General features: G+C 31.6%; 1 protein-coding gene across 1 annotated transcript in view; it reads right to left on the bottom strand.

Annotated features, from left to right (window-relative positions):
* Window positions 1-255: 255 nt before the first annotated feature.
* Window positions 256-17,617, bottom strand: part of LOC139502844 (uncharacterized) — a 72,833-nt gene continuing 55,471 nt past the window's right edge. Inside the window, exons 7-10 of the mRNA XM_071292472.1 lie at window positions 16,536-16,753; window positions 14,659-14,761; window positions 11,005-11,088; window positions 256-6,933 (exon numbers count right to left, since the gene is read on the bottom strand). Coding sequence (XP_071148573.1) covers window positions 3,920-6,933; window positions 11,005-11,088; window positions 14,659-14,761; window positions 16,536-16,753 — 3,419 coding nt within the window. The 3' untranslated portion in view covers window positions 256-3,919. The remainder of the gene's footprint in view (window positions 6,934-11,004; window positions 11,089-14,658; window positions 14,762-16,535; window positions 16,754-17,617) is intronic.

Raw genomic sequence — 17,617 nt, 5'->3', positions numbered from 1 at the left:
TGCTAGCAAGTAAAAGTTTTTTTTTTTGGCCTACTTGCTTTGTTTGTATAAAAGTTGGTTTCACTACTCCGTCATGTTAATTACGCAATTTGTCATTATGAAATGTAAACTGCAAAGACAAAATGATGAATGCATTCTCCAAATCTATCATATTCACATTGAATACTGTTCAAACCCAATTCAAACGTAGAAGACAATAACTATCAGTCTTTTTAATAAATTAACATATATTTAAGTGAATAAAAATACATAAAATACTGATAAATAATTTTATTATCATTATTTGTATATCATCAAAATATGTTTCTATATTACAATATATAATTCAAACAGTAATAAATGGTAAAAATAATTGTTACTGGAAATTCGTAATTCTATTACTTGAGACTTATCACAATATATAGATTGATTTTGCTGTAACTTACAAGGAGTTAATTAACTATAATAAACTTGAGTCTGCATTGATTACATGGCATCTCTAGACAGTAAAACTGTGATGTTAAAAATTTCTTTACCAGGGGAATTTATCTAAAACTGTCATAGTAATGGTACATATTTTACTGCACCAGAAGCTGTCATATTGAAACTTTTTTTTTACAGATGCATTACTCTGCAATGTTAAAAATTAGGACAAATTTCACAAAAATTCGAAAGAGAAAAAATACTCTTGAGTCATGAACATTTCAGTAAATAACTTACAAACAATTCTTGCAGTAAGAATTTTTTGAAACAGCCCCTGCAATTTTTGAAAACAGGAACATAAAATAGTGACTTAAAAATGGTGTTAGCTCCAATGTTAAAACTTTATGAGGTTACTACAAAATGGTAAAAAAACTGGCAAAGCAAGTAAGTTTCATACTTTTTTTGAAGCAGGGTGGTTATACACAGCATTCAATCTATTACTTTCATAACTTCCAGGAGAGATCAAAGAATTTGAAACAAGAGTGCACACACTGATAAGTCTTTCCTGTTTTACTCATTATTTTTAGTGCAATTTTGCCTCTGATCCTTGAGAGTTTCAATCATGTGTAATACCAAGCTAGTCATAAGACGTGAAACAACAACAATATCTTTAGTATTATCTTTGTCAGTACTATTTCACTAATATAAAGACTAAAAGTTACATAAGAAAAAAGAATAAAGAATCTTTAAATAAATCATACGAATATAAATTTTGAATGTTTAAACCAGAAGAAATAAATTGCCGAGCGCAGCTGGATACGACCACAGAGGTCCAGCCCTGAACAGTTGGGGCAAAAATGGACACAATATTCGCGCTTGATACAGGTCTGAATTTGGATTGTAATTCAATATTTGACACATAATAGGTTTCTGACACAGAATAACTGTAGTCAAAGAACTTAGAATTGGTTATATGATTTGAATTTATCAAAAATAAACTTCTTTCCTTCAGTTATGGTCATAATTTCAATTCAAATTTCCAATGGATTTTGCAACCATAATAACCCATTTAAATACATCATAAAAGTCTTGAAATAGAAAATGACATACATAATCATAGCTAAAATTAATTTACCTTAATCAGCAATTTTAACTTATTAAAATAGTATATTCTAAAAATGAATTGACAGCTAATCACCTCAAAACAATACAAAAATTCTTTATACATAATTTAACAGCAGTGTAAGGGATGTAATTCAAAATTCATCGGACCATGACGACGTAATACCATTATACGACCACAAATTTTTTTGTGGTCGTATAAAAATGCATACAAAATTAAGTAAAAACTCATTCAAGGTTTCAAATAAAATCATCTTTCAAAAGCTGAAAAGCAATAGACGGAAAGACAAACAGACAATGGACCCAAAGTGATGACAGATCTTACATGGCCTTTCAGACATGCTGTGATACAATATTATTTCTTAAGCATATATAATCACTGTTTTTCTTCTTTAGAAAGTATGGTTTTAGTTCTATTAACAGATTAAATACAAGTCAACATATTTATCTTGCAATTATACAGTTCCCAAACATCCAAACAAAACAAACAATATAGTATAGGGAATTGTCATGTAAGCAAAAATATAGAAAGGAATACATACACAAGAGAAAACACGAACAAACATTTATAACAATACAAAAACAATGGTAGGCTTTATCTGTATACAGTATATAAAGTATGTCATACAATCAGTAAAATGTTACACAAGATAAATCTCGACTCTACATAACAATACAAATTAAATGGTAGGCTATATCTGTATACAGTATATAAAGTATGTCATACAATCAGTAAAATGTTACACAAGATAAATCTCGACTCTACATAACAATACAAATTAAATGGTAGGCTATATCTGTATACAGTATATAAAGTATGTCATACAATCAGTAAAATGTTACACAAGATAAATCTCGACTCTACATAACAATACAAATTAAATGGTAGGCTATATCTGTATACAGTATATAAAGTATGTCATACAATCAGTAAAATGTTACACAAGATAAATCTCGACTCTACATAACAATACAAATTAAATGGTAGGCTATATCTGTATACAGTATATAAAGTATGTCATACAATCAGTAAAATGTTACACAAGATAAATCTCGACTCTACATAACAATACAAATTAAATGGTAGGCTATATCTGTATACAGTATATAAAGTATGTCATACAATCAGTAAAATGTTACACAAGATAAATCTCGACTCTACATAACAATACAAATTAAATGGTAGGCTATATCTGTATACAGTATATAAAGTATGTCATACAATCAGTAAAATGTTACACAAGATAAATCTCGACTCTACATAACAATACAAATTAAATGGTAGGCTATATCTGTATACAGTATATAAAGTATGTCATACAATCAGTAAAATGTTACACAAGATAAATCTCGACTCTACATAACAATACAAATTAAATGGTAGGCTATATCTGTATACAGTATATAAAGTATGTCATACAATCAGTAAAATGTTATACAAGAGAAAACACGACTTTACATAACAATACAAATTAAATGGTAGGCTATATCTGTATACATACAAAAAGAAAATGTGGTATGATTGCCAATGAAACAACTCTTCACAAGAGACCAAATGACACAGAAATTAACAACTATGAGGCCCCAATACGACCTTCAACAATGAGCAAAGCCCAAACCGCTATATATAACTGCACCATCTAACAATAAATGTACAATATGCTCATGTCCCACTTCACATGCAAAAAATAATGGTGTTGTTCCATCTTCTTTTGTCATGTTGATGTTAGCAGTGTGGTTCAGAAGACAACGGACTACACCTATCTTACCAATAATACAGTAAAATGTTGAATGTTTAACATGAGAAGCAAATTAGGCAATGATATGATTGTAAATTTGTCTGTCCATTGTAATTAATTTCGCCATTCAAAAAGAGTTTTACAAGTGACTTATCACTTGTTTTCCAATACCTGTATTGTATTGATGTAGGTATTTATTTATTTGTTTTCTGAATTGAATATTGTTACACTAAATAAGACAAAAAATGACCTGGCTAATCTGGCAGAAAGAAATGTGAATTTAGAAAACAATGAAGTTATTAAAAAGAATACTAAGTAACAATAGAAATACAATGTGTACTAAGTGTGGTACAGTTTTATTCATTGGCATCAACAAAATGTTTTTACTGCATTTGAATCTAAAATGTTTCTTCTATTCCTTTTAATACAATTTAGATATATATTCACGTAATGTGAAGCTTAACTGCATGTGTAGAAATGGAGAGAAAGTAATAGGATGAATTTTAGTAGATATTAAACAAACACCAATCAACAAGAAAATAAAATAAAAGTTTTTTGTTTTCTCATCTGCTGCATGATTTTTACATGTAAAAACAAACCACTGACTAAAGAACAAGAGTTTAAAAGACAACATTTCAACATCCACTGCATGTTTTTTACGTGTCTAAAGAACAAGAGTTAAGAAGTTTGTCCTCCTTCTTTGTGTGTTCTGTTACAATCATTACTATAGATTCATGTCCATTATCTGTTGCAATCTTTAAAGGGGATTTCCCATCAAGTCTACATATCTGTGTATCGGCACCTTTATCTAACAATAAACATACAATATCTTCATGTCCTACTTCACATGCAAAAAATAATGATGAGGTTCCATCTTCTTTTGTAATGTTGATGTTAGCATTGTGGTCCAGAAGACAACAGACTACATCTATCTTACCCATAAAACAGGCAATGTGTAATGGAGAAGAACCAGCATCGACATCAAACACATAATCTACTGACTTCTTACTGATATAATCTGTAACATTTGTTAATGTATTCTTTAGGAAGCTATCACATAATCCTTGTTTATATTCATCTAATGTTTGGGATGGACCATTATTTAATGCATCTGTAATTTTTTGTTTACTATGGCCACAAATATTACAGTCAGCATTGTTCTCTAACAGTAACTGCATTATTTCTACATTTCCATTCCATGTACTGAAATATAGAGCATTACCTCCATAGGTCTGGGCATTAAAGTTTGGTTTATGTTTCATTAATAACTGTACTATACTGGTGTGGTTACTGATACATGCACTGATAAGTGGTGTAAAACCTTCTTTGTCACATAGATCAACATTAGGATCCTTCTCTAACAGTAACTTTACTATATCAGTATGTCCATTAGAACTTGCCAATAACAGAGGACTATCGCCATTCTTGTCACATAGATTAACATTAGGATCCTTCTCTAACAGTAACTTTACTACATCAGTATGACCATTCTGACTTGCCATGTACAGAGGACTATAGCCATCCTTGTTACATAGATTAACATTAGGATTCTTCTCTAACAATAACTTTACTATCTTAGTATGTCCTTCCTGACTTGCCAATAACAGAGGACTACAGCCAACCGTGTCACATAGATCAACATTAGGATTCCTCTCTAACAGTAACTTTACTATATCAGTATCTCCATTATAACTTGCCATGGACAGAGGACTAATGCCATCCTTGTTACATAGATTAACATTAGGATTCTTCTCTAACAGTAACTTTACTATATCAGTATCTCCATGAGAACTTGCCTCGTACAGAGGACTATAGCCATACTTGTCACATAGATCAACATTAGGATTCTTCTCTAACAGTAACTTTACTATATCAGTATCTCCATTATAACTTGCCATGGACAGAGGACTAAAGCCATCCTTGTTACATAGATCAACATTAGGATTCTTCTCTAACAGTAACTTTACTACATCAGTATGACCATTCTGACTTGCCATGTACAGAGGACTATAGCCATCCTTGTTACATAGATTAACATTAGGATTCTTCTCTAACAATAACTTTACTATCTCAGTATGTCCTTCCTGACTTGCCAATAACAGAGGACTACAGCCAACCGTGTCACATAGATCAACATCAGGATTCCTCTCTAACAGTAACTTTACTACATCAGTATGTCCTTGCTGACTTGCCATGTACAGAGGACTACAGCCATTCTTGCTACAGAAATCAACGTTAGGATTCCTCTCTAACAGTAACTTTACTATATCAGTATATCCTGCCTGACTTGCCATGAACAGTCCAGTAACCCCATCATCTCTACACTGATCCAAATCCACATCATTATGTAAAATCCACTGGACTATATCAGTATAACCAGTATAACAAGTATCAACCAGTGGAGTATTACCTGATGCACAGTTCTCCTTTGGTCTCACTGTATCCTTGGTACTGGCTAATGTTACTTGTTGTGATTTATCTAGTTGTAGTAAGTACTGTATTAACTTTTGTCTGAATGATGATACTTTCATATTATTGTTAGTGAATACAGCTGACACCTTTCCTACTGACCAGTCCTTTATAAACCTTTGTAAATATGATTCTAAATAATCATCTGGTATTTCTATAATGAAGTCTATATTACTGTTCTTGTCATCTGGTGACTTCTGCCAGATAAAACGTTCATGTACTAAATCACTATCACCATGGTGTATTAAACATTCTATCATTTTCTGACCAAAGTAATGAGCAAGAAAGTCAAACAGTTTATCATGTAGAGTTTTATAAATACCATTCTGTTTACAGATAAATGTACCATCTAGAGTGTCAAGTGCTTTCTTTAGTTTTGCCTTTGGTATACCGTTGAACTCACAAGCCTCACATGTGTCTTTTATGATCTGTCGTTGTTCATCTGTCATTTTACCTTGGAACCATTTCTCATTTAGCTGATTATTAAAGAGAACACATAAAGCCAGACTACATATTTTATAGTTCCCTTCATCACCATGCTCACTTAACCTGTCTAGCTCACGTTTATAGACATCAAAAGGATTTTTGAAATATTCTTTGACATCTACATCTTCTTTTTCATGATATAAGGAACATAAGAGTGGGAAAAAATCACATTTAAAAGATAAATCATCAATATCTGTCATGCTTGTACCAATATAGGTTTTTGCTATATTTGTTTTCTCTACAGATGTAAGACATAACTTAGTTGATATTAAGTTACATTCACAGGATTTAAAAGGTAATAATATATTAAACTTATCATCTTTATAGACTTGTAATCTACATGATACAATAATCTTACAACATTTGTCTGCAATAATTGTGTTAATCACAGGTAACAGTTGTTTCCAGTTCTCAACCTGTTGTTGATTCGCTGTGAAATTTCCACAAATATCATCTACTATGAAGACTGTCTGTTTACCAGGGTGATAATAAATTTTAATGTCTGCTGGTAATTCCACTGGTATTATATTGTATCCTTGCCTCTTTAAAACCAGTGCTGTGTGTCTTGTAATAAATGATTTTCCAACTCCTGATGGGGCAGTTAAAGTCAAACAACTGTTGTCCTGTAACTGTTCCATGACATAATCACTGGCTCTTGTAGAGACGAACATCTTATCCTTCTTTTCCCAGTCTTCTATTTGTTTTTTTATCAGCTCTGAAAAATATATTAGAGTAGCTTATTACAGAAAATTACTATTTATATGCTTATTTCAAAGACATAAAATAGTGAATTGAGTCTATGTTGAAAGTTGTTTCACATTTTGACTCTCAGGACCTTTTATACCTTATTATACCGTACAAGTTTTCCTCATTGTTGAAGACAGGATGGTTACCAGTGAATGTTTACATAATTGACCTTCTGAAGATAGGCGTCTCATTGAATTGGTCATCATACCTTATCAGTTTTCCTCATTGTTGAAGACAGGATGGTTACCTGTGAATGTTTATATACTTGTCCTTATAGGTGTCTCATTGGCCATCATACCCCATCTGCTTGTTTTCATAAAATCTAATTTGAAAATATCCCTTCAAAACATATACTCAGAGCTCCAGATAAGCTGCGTATTTGCGTGATCACGCAATAAAAATAATTAAAAACTCAATGCAATTGCCCATTGCAGGGTTCAATAACCCAATTAATTCAAAGGAAAACCCAATTATATGCCAAAACAATGAGTTCTTAACGCTTTTACTCACTATCGTTTGCGTTATTTACCCTAAACTGATTACAGTCGTAGCGTAAATCTATTTTATTATATTTATAATTTGAAATGTCCTATCGTTCTAAAAATAGAGCCCTGCATCAAGTAGTTGAAATGGGTCCCTGTTGGAATTTTCCGTTGCTTAAAAGGCACCATGAATATAAAAACATTTCGATCTTCTCGGCGTTTATCCAATTAGCGTGTGTCATGCTGTCATATTTTTTTCGAATTGCTCGGGACTTATCATAACATACAATGATTTAAAACGAAAGTAAATGTCCGCATGTTTTTATCTTCTTTTTGATAGCTTTAAATAGGAAAAGTTATGATAATAACAAAACTCAGCTAGTGTTTTTATGAAGCATCCATCAAACGCACGTGCGTGTTTGCATACCTTACAGTGATATGCAGTGAAGTTTAGCATTTGATAGTTCATTGATAACATTCTGGCGTATCATAAACAAACAACTTGTAACGTCTCATTTCATTGGCCGAAAGATTTAAATACAACAGCAATGTAGTCAGTCTAGTCAGTGTGCACGTGAATTGACACAGGTGACCGACAATGGAATTTACTATGTTACTACGAACGTAAAAACAATGATTGTATAGTTTACAAACCTTAGGCCAAAAGATTTAAATAAATGTTTTGCTAACTTCAAATAGTGGGGTCGAAAAAGTATACTGATATTCTAAGTTCTTTATGCATGCAGCAACTCAATTATCTTGTACCCGGCATGATGAGAAATATAAGGATAAAATAAAATACATGTGCCGCTTTTATACGGATGGATAAATGAACCACTTTTAATTTCTTTCATACCTACGATAGGTTATAATCCTTACAATGTCGTAGTCACTTATAAAGTATTTCATAATACTGATCCTCCTTTACAATAATTAATGATGGGTTGCACTGACATTCCTCCTTTATTATTTTCATGCTAAAACATACACACAGTAGCTACTATAAAAGGAGGAAGTTGTTCCCCAAAGATAGAAACAAAATAACTAATCGTATCATTTGTGCACCTGAATGAATTCAGTGAAGATTATTTCTTTCGCATGTTTGGAACTAAATAAATATTAATACTTGTGAGAAATGTCGTAGTTTATAAGGAACAACTCCCGTTTGAATTGTTTTTACATTGTCATTTCGAGGCCTTTTATAGCTGACTATGCGGTATGGGCTTTGCTCATTATTGAAAGCCGTACGGTGACCTTTAGTTGTTAATTTATGTGTCATTGTGGTCTCTTGTGGAGAGTTGTGGCATTAGCAATCATACCACATCTTCTTTATTACATATGAATGTACTGTTTTCGATTATGAATGGGTGAATATTTTTTTTTAAATTTATACTGTAACAATAGAGTTGCATAACATTGTTGAACAATCCGCTAAAGTATATGTAGTATGTATTCGTATTTGAAATAAAATACAAAACGAAACGTGTATAATAAACTGATAAAAAAAATATCAAGAAATTAAGGATGACTAAATGTATGTACAAGATGAAACTCACCTTTTTATAAATACATTTAAATGATTTAATGAATACAGACATTGTTTGTTTCTATTTACATAGATATAGGAAGATGTGGTGTGAGTGCCAATAAGACAACTCTCCATCCAAATAACAATTTATAAAAGTAAACCATTATAGGTCAATGTAAGGCCTTCAATACGGAGCCTTGGCTCACACTGAACAACAAGCTATAAAGGGCCCAAAAATTACTAGTGTAAAACCATTCAAACGGGAAAACCAACGGTTTAATATTTACAATATATAATTTACGTTCGTTTTTTCAACCGAGAATAGTAAAACCTCATGAATTATATCGTTTGTATAAACTTCATTTAATTATCCGCTGTGCCATGATTGGCCATCTCCATTTTTTCTTAACAAAGCGTGTTACATGTTATGAATTTACTTACAATTTCGGAATTTATTTTTTTCCTTCAAGTTATTGGAATCAGAAAAAAAATCACTATTCTATGAAGAATATCTAAAACTTGGCAAACAATATGAAAAGTGTTTGCAGTAAAGTATACAGTTTCATTTTTCAAGTACAACGTTAATTCATCGAGTCCATTGAGTAAAAGAGAAGGCAGGATAAGCAACTTGGGTGTGTCAATGAAAAAAAATATGTGAATTGAGTTTTTTTTTTATCCTACATTAAACTTTTGATGTCGTCCCTTGCTTTAGAGGAGATATTTAAATTGAATATTTTAACTGTTAAGATTTTAAAGTTTAAACTTTACTACCAATTAATTGCAGAAAATTATAACACAAATGAATTTCACATGCACATTAAGCTAGAATTGTGATTAGAATCATGTATGCGAATACGACGATGGAAGCTTTAGACGACCTTGACCAGCTACGTGAATATTAATCAGTCCATTCAACGTTAAAGTACGTGTGTTCTATTTTTGCAGGTGTGAGGTCGAAGGTTTGAATTGACCAATGAAAACGATCGTTCCTTAGAGAGTTAATCTAATAAAGTTTGTTTGTCTGATTATGTCGCACGACCTATCGCGAAGCTTGGCCGCAGTTGGGTATAACGAGAACATTGCTAGAAAGATAAACACGGGGTTACGTCAAAAACGAAATCAGTTGGAAAAAGTGAAAGGTATATTTCAAATCTGGGAAATTGGGAACTACATATTATTTTTTTTTAAAAGTAGTTCTGGCAAATAGGTGAAAGTACTGACAAAACTTTCTTACAGCACCTAAATTTCACATAAAAATCTAAACACGTATCGGCCCACGCCTACCCCAACTAAAACTGTAGGTTGATCATATGGGATCTAGAAAGGTAATTAGTTACTGCCCAATGAGTGACACCAGCTGCAGTTTATATAAGTTGTAAGAAAATAAAAAACTGGAAGAACGTTTAAAACGGGACATTAATAAAATGTACAATTGCTCGTCAGTGAATAAACTAAATAAAACAGCTAGCACATATTTAAGATGGAAAAACATCTGAGGTTGATATAATGTGATTATAACATGCCTGAATATTCAATATTGTGTTGATGAAAAAATCCAATACATAAAGGAGCTTAGTGGTTAAAAACCCGATTTGATATTTGCTTGAGGGGTGAACTGAAATTGATAATGCAATTAAAAATCTTTATCACCCAATTACGTAAAAAATTGGTGGGTAAAAACCCCAATTTGTGAATTCTTATCTGGAGCTCTGATATACTTACTAGCAAAACAATAATAAATAGTCTTGGTTAACCATTAGTAATTGTAAAATCATTCAAAATTATATGTAAATGGTTTTGGAATTCCACATTTGACAAATTATTTAAGAGGTGTTAATACAGCAAGTTATAAAGGACATACTGATATAGTAAAGTTACTGTTAGAGAAGGATCCTATTTTAGAGGTGAAGGCCTTTGATCTGACTAAATATCAAACATAAAAGCACAAGCATGTCCAGGGATTGCAAGGGTGCAGTCTTTTGTTGTTGTCAAATTATAAAATGTCAAAAAACTTAAACTTATAATATACCTCTAATATTCTTTGGAATTATTTCACCCAGATCAGTTTCCATTTTCTTTAATTTCTCTTTAAGTTCTGAATTTTCTTCTTTTTCTGAAATCAAAACAGAATGTTTAAATTATGGTTTATTACACAAGGAAATTGTATTAAAAAAATGCATTCTACTAACATGTTCATAATAACATAAAATGCATCATAAGCACTTTTCAATTACCACATCAGGAACGCTCTAATGCAATTAATTGATACCTCGCTGTGCATAAATATGTGATTTCCATTATAATTGATATTTCCAAGGGGCATAACTCATTTAAAATTATTTGATCAGCACTTGAAAGTGATATAAACATATGATACAAGTTTCATAAAATGAGAGCGCTGACATTGCAATTGTTCATATAATCAATATTTCCAATGGGCATAACTCATTTTATAATTAAAGAACCTTAGTAAGCATGCTCACATACCCCATGTCCCCACATTGTCACTGGAGAAATAAAAATAACTTTAAGAAAGAAAAAATTGAATAAGAAAAAAAAATTGAATCATAATTTCCTGTCGATATGCACATCTACATAGTATATCCTTATTATCTACAAAGTTTCATGAAATTCTGTTGTGTGGTTTCAGAGGAGTTGCGATGACAAACTGTTGCAGAGGTATATTGAAGCAAATAAGTTCAAAGGGGCGTAACTCCTAGAAAAAAAATTGAATCGTAATTTCCTGTTGATATGAACATCTACATAGAATGTCCTTATTATCTACAAAGTTTCATGAAATTCTGTTGTGGGGTTTCAGAGAAGTTGAGATGACAAACTGTTGCAGTAGTATATTGAAGCAAATAAGTTCAAAGGGGCGTAACTCCTAGAAAAACAAATTGAATCGTAATTTCCTGTAGATATGCACATCTACATATTATGCCCTAAAAAGGTTTCATGAAATTCTGTTCTGTGGTTTGAGAGGAGTTGCGATGACAAGAAACAGGACTGACGGACGGATGGACGGGTAAAAAACCTTTTACCCTCCGCAACTTCGTTGCGTGGGATATAATAATTGATCCCCACTGATTGTTTAACTATCTAAAGACATTGCTGATACAAATCTATAATATAAATTACATAAACATCTGGCAAGAATTGTACACATGAGAGCTCTAACGATGCAATTTCCCATATAATGAATGTTTCCAAGGGAAATAACTCTAACAAGAAATGTGTCCATAGTACACGGATGCCCCACTCCCACTATCATTTTCTATATGGAGTGGACGGTGAAATTGGGGTCAAAACTCTATATTAGGAGGTTTATATGATAGGGAACATGTATATTAAGTTTCAAGTTGACTAGATTTCAACTTCATCAAAAACTCCTTTAACCAAAAACTTTAACCTGAAGCGGGACAGAAGGACGAATGGATGGACGGACGAACGAACAGATGTATAGGACAAAAAACATAATGCTCCTATGTGGGGCATAAAAATAATTGATCGTCACTGATTTTTAAACTCGTAAAAGACATTGCTGATATAAACATATGATATAAGTTTCATAAAAATCTTGCAAGAATTGAAGACATGAGAGTGATAACAATGAAATTTTCCATATAATTAATGTTTCCAAGGAGCATAACTCTTATAACAAGAAATGTGTCCATAGTACACGGATGCCCCACTCGAACTGTCATTTTCTATATTTAGTGGACGGTGAAATTTGGGTGAAAACTCTAAATTAAGAGGATTATATGATAGGGAACATGTATATTAAGTTTCAAGTTGATTAGATTTCAACTTCATCAAAAACTCCTTTGACAAAAAACTTTAACCAAAAACTTAAACCTGAAGCGGGACAGGCGGACGGACGGGTGGACGGACGAACGAACAGACGAATAGACCAAAAAACATAATGCTCCTATGTGGGGCATAAAAATAATTGATCGTCACTGATTTTTAAACTTGTAAAAGACATTGCTGATATAAACCTATGAATTAAGTTTCATAAAAATCTTGCAAGAATTGAACACATGAGAGTGCTAACAATGCAATTTTCCATATAATAAATTTTTCCAAGGAGCATAACTCTTTTAACAAGAAATGTGTCCATAGAACACGGATGCCCCACTCGCACTATCATTTTCTATATTCAGTAGACGGTGAAATTGGGGTAAAAACTCTAATTTGGCATTAAAACTAAAAAAGATCATATCATAGGAAACATGTGAACTAAGTTTCAAGTTGATTGGACTTCAACTTCATCAAAAACTATCTTGACTAAAAACTTTAATCAAAAACTTTAACCTGAAGCGGGACATAGGGACGACGAACGAACGGACGTACAGACCGAAAAACATAATGCTCCTATGTGGGGCATAAAAATAACTGATCGTCCCTGATTTTTGAACTCATAAAAGACATTGCTGATATAAACCTATGATATTGGTTTCATAAAAATCTGGCAAGAATTGAACACATGAGAGTGCTAACAATGCAATTTCCATATAATTAATGTTTCCAAGTGGCATAACTCTTTTAACAAAAGTTGATCGACACTGATTTTCGAACTCATCCAAGAAATTGCTTTATTTAAACCTATGATATAAGTTTCATAAACATCTGGCAAGAATTGTACACATGAGAGCGCTAACGACGCAATTTATTTTTTCAGGTTTCATTGTACATTATTTTGACACTGAATAAAACCTTGGTATATATATGCCATGTTTGTTTTGAGACTCTTGGATAGTTAGATATCACATGATGATTTGTTTCAATTATGCTGTCAAAAAAGCGCCATTTCAAAAATAGACAGTCTTGATTTATCATCATCACTTATCCAGGAGAATAAAACTTTTCCATTAATGAATGTATATATATTTCTATGAATTATATAACATATTATTTTTTTCCTTCTTTTTCTTTTTGTAAATTTACTATTGTGGACAGTTATCTAATAGGCAATCATACCACATCTGTATAATGTTAATGTCAATTGTTTTTTATTTTACACAACAAACACTTAAAGAGGATCAGCAATCTTCTTAAGTCGACATCTCATTAGATTTTGTTTTCATAATTTGTCATAACTGTATAAACTGCAGCAGATGAAGTCATACAAAGCAAGCATCCATCACCCAGGACATGTTATTTTGTCATAACTGTATAAACTGCAGCCGATGAAGTCATACACAGCAGACATCTATCACTCAGGCCATGTGATTTTGTCACCAAAATAGCAAGCATAAAATTGAGAATGGAAATAGGGAATGTGTCAAAGAGACAACAACCGCTGAAGGCCATCAATGGGTTTTAAATGCAGCGAGAAACTCCCGCACCCTATATATTCAATAAGTAAAACTTGAAATGGGTATTACTTAAAGACATATGTCATGCCCCTGAAAGTTATTGTTTATTCAACAAATGACAAATTGATACTTATTAGATTTTTAAATAATCATCAGAGATATAGAGAGTGCTAAATGCAATAATGAAGAAGAATGAATTTCCCCTGCATTTAACTTCAATTTTATTGGGACTGTTGCTGCTAAGACTTCTATTTTTTGTCTTGTGTTTCCTGACTGCTCTTTTTATAATACCTTTCTACTTTGTCTTTCTTAGAAGAGATAATAAATTTTCTTTGGCTATATTTAATTCATGTCTCTAAGGTTACCTTTTAAACTATGAAGCATCTTTTTAACCTGTTTTTGCATCACAGTGCTTAGTGTGGTTTCTTTAACAACAGGATCACTCTTTCCACTGATTCTTCCAAATATCTGTTCAAAAATCAAACAAAACATTAAATTGATTATAAAGAATACATTTATATTCCAAACATCAAAGCACTACTAATCCCTTTGTCAAATCCTAAGTTTTTTTTTAACTGTATCAAAAATATAAAGTCCATAACTCTCCGACAATGGACGTCTGGTATTTCTATGTCCCCTTTACTGCATCGCACAGGGGAAAATTATACAATTTCAAGACATGCTGAATACAAATACTGCTTTCAAAATATAAAATGTGAATTTTAATTATTGCATAACCTGTCATGTGCAATTTACGCTATAATTAAAACAGAGCAAAACTAGCTTCATTTCTGAATTGATTTAACATGTTAGACTAACTCACTAACTTGTCTTTGTAGTCTAACGTGTCTAAAGAAAAGATATCATACATGTCAACTTCTGAAACTGAAAATACATCGAAGAAGAAAATGTCATAACGTGTACGAACTTTTCCTTCGGTTAAATTTTAAGTTTTTTTTTTTTAATATACTATAACATAAACATGTACCACTGAGTTACCGGTACCTCGAATTACCGAATAACAGTGTTATTATCCGAATAACTCATGTAATTACCGAATAACTCTTCAAATATCAATATTAACACATTTAAGTGACTTTTAAACATATATTATTGAATAAAATTATAATAGAAGTGTATTTTATAACCTAAAAATAAAAAAAAAGTTGCAGGTAAGTTAATATTGATCATTATAAAATTATGGATATCGGTGTGTACTTCCAAGATGGCGACCAAGGAAAACGTAAGAAATGAAGAAAAGAAAGATTGCATATATGCCTTCAAAGGAAAACGCTATGAAAATATAGTATTAAATAATTTACTGTATATACAGAGAATTGTCTAATAATTGTTTTTCAGAAAGGATTTGAAACTTTAACCAGTACATCAAAGCAATGCAATTATTCCAATCACTAATTACTTTTCATAATAATTTACTCAACATTAAATAAAATGTAATTAAGAATTTTCACATATTCAATTCAAATCTAATCAAAAAATTATTATAATTGATTGTTTTAATAAAAACAAAGCTTCTGAATGGATGATTTTTATGTTTATTCTAATAAAATTTTCTCAAAACTAAATATAAGATTTTCATTGGCAAATATAGATGTTTTTACAAGTCACTTTAATTTTGTATAAAAAGCCATGAATACATGTGTGCTGTCTTCCATTCTCAAAATGGCTTTATATCCGTGTGTTCAATGTGATGAAGAATGTGTTGATTGCACCATTCAATGCAGTTGTTGTGATCGTTGGGTTCACAGTGCTTGTGTCCCAATGGATGATGCATTGTTATTGTTTTGACTTTTCAATTGTTTACCTTTTCACAGGAAATGAGCTGTCAGAAAAAACCGAAACATATATTTGACTTCTAAATACCAGAAACAATACTGGTCAGAAATACCCGGGTTATTTGAATTCCCGTCTGGCATTTAAAAAATCCCATGTGAAAGGAGAAATTCACGGGTGTAGCTCGCAGAATACGGGTCAGTTGACAGGTATGAGAAACTGAGAATGGACAAAACACAATCAAGATATATATTATTGGCATATAACAGCCCTTTTGTTCACATGGAACACATGAGTGATTTAATGAAGAATCTTAAATAGATTATTGCTAAATCAGATTCAAATTGACGTTGTAGTTTCAGAGTTGACAAAAATGTCAAAGTGAATAGATAGCGTATAGAAAGTGATGACAAACTGCAAAGTTGTGTAAACTACAGAAAAAACTTACTTCATTTACTGTTTGAACAAATTGTTGATATTTATCTAAATCCATCGATGACATTTTAATGATCTTTTTATACCAAGACTGTAGTCTATATAAGTCTGCTGCTAATCTGGAATCATGGCTCTCTGGTTCTGTATCTGGAATCTGTAGAGCTTTAACCATAGAAACTAATGTAACCAGTGACTGAAATCCTGGTCTGTTTGTTAGCTGTGGTATGTTGGCTATTGTAAAAAAAGACATGATAAATAAACTCAACCTATATATTATATCTAACACAAGAAATGTTTGGTCATTTTCAAGTGAAAATATTTGTATTTGGTCTGAACATTTGTCTGAGTTGCTGTCTGTATGTAAAGTCCACATGGATTTGATTGTGCTAGGAGTCATCATTTAACTTTTTTAAATATAAGAAATGTGAAAAGGCTATTTAATGCGTTTCCCTCGGTTTTAGTTTGTTACCCCGATTTTGTTTTTTGTCCATGGATTTATGAGTTTTGAACAGCGGTATACTACTGTTGCCTTTATTTGGTAATTGAATTAATGTGATTTCTTTAAATAATAAACAAATATTCACATTTCTCCCTTGAATGTTCCTTTTTGTCAAAGCATAAAAATAAGATTAAAATACAGTACAGTTTATCTCTTTACTTGATATCTAACAAATTTATCTTTATAACCAATTATGTACATGATGTATGGCCAAGATAAAATACAGTTTATCTCTTAACTTGATAACTTACAAATTTATCTTTTTAACCAATTTAATAATGTACATGATGTTTGGCCAAGATAAAATATATGTGTGTTTCCAGGTACCCGACCGACTTTCAGCCATGATCAGAAACCTTTTATTGATGTCAATTTTTTTTTTTTAAATCCAGATTTTTTATCGTTTTTTTCAGGAAAAAGTTTTCATTTAGAATAGCTTTTGACTCGCATCTTAGTTTAAACGTTTGATTTCCTTGTAACTTTTAAATACAATAAGCATTTGTATGATATAGAGTGAAGCTAAACAAACAGCATGGCTACTACCATGGCCTTAAGTTTAAGTGTGTTATCAATAACTGTCGATGAGTGTTCACACA

The sequence above is a fragment of the Mytilus edulis genome, chromosome 14, assembly GCF_963676685.1.
Source record: "Mytilus edulis chromosome 14, xbMytEdul2.2, whole genome shotgun sequence".
NCBI lineage: Eukaryota > Metazoa > Mollusca > Bivalvia > Mytilida > Mytilidae > Mytilus > Mytilus edulis.
This window is presented reverse-complemented; position numbering and strand designations above follow the sequence as displayed.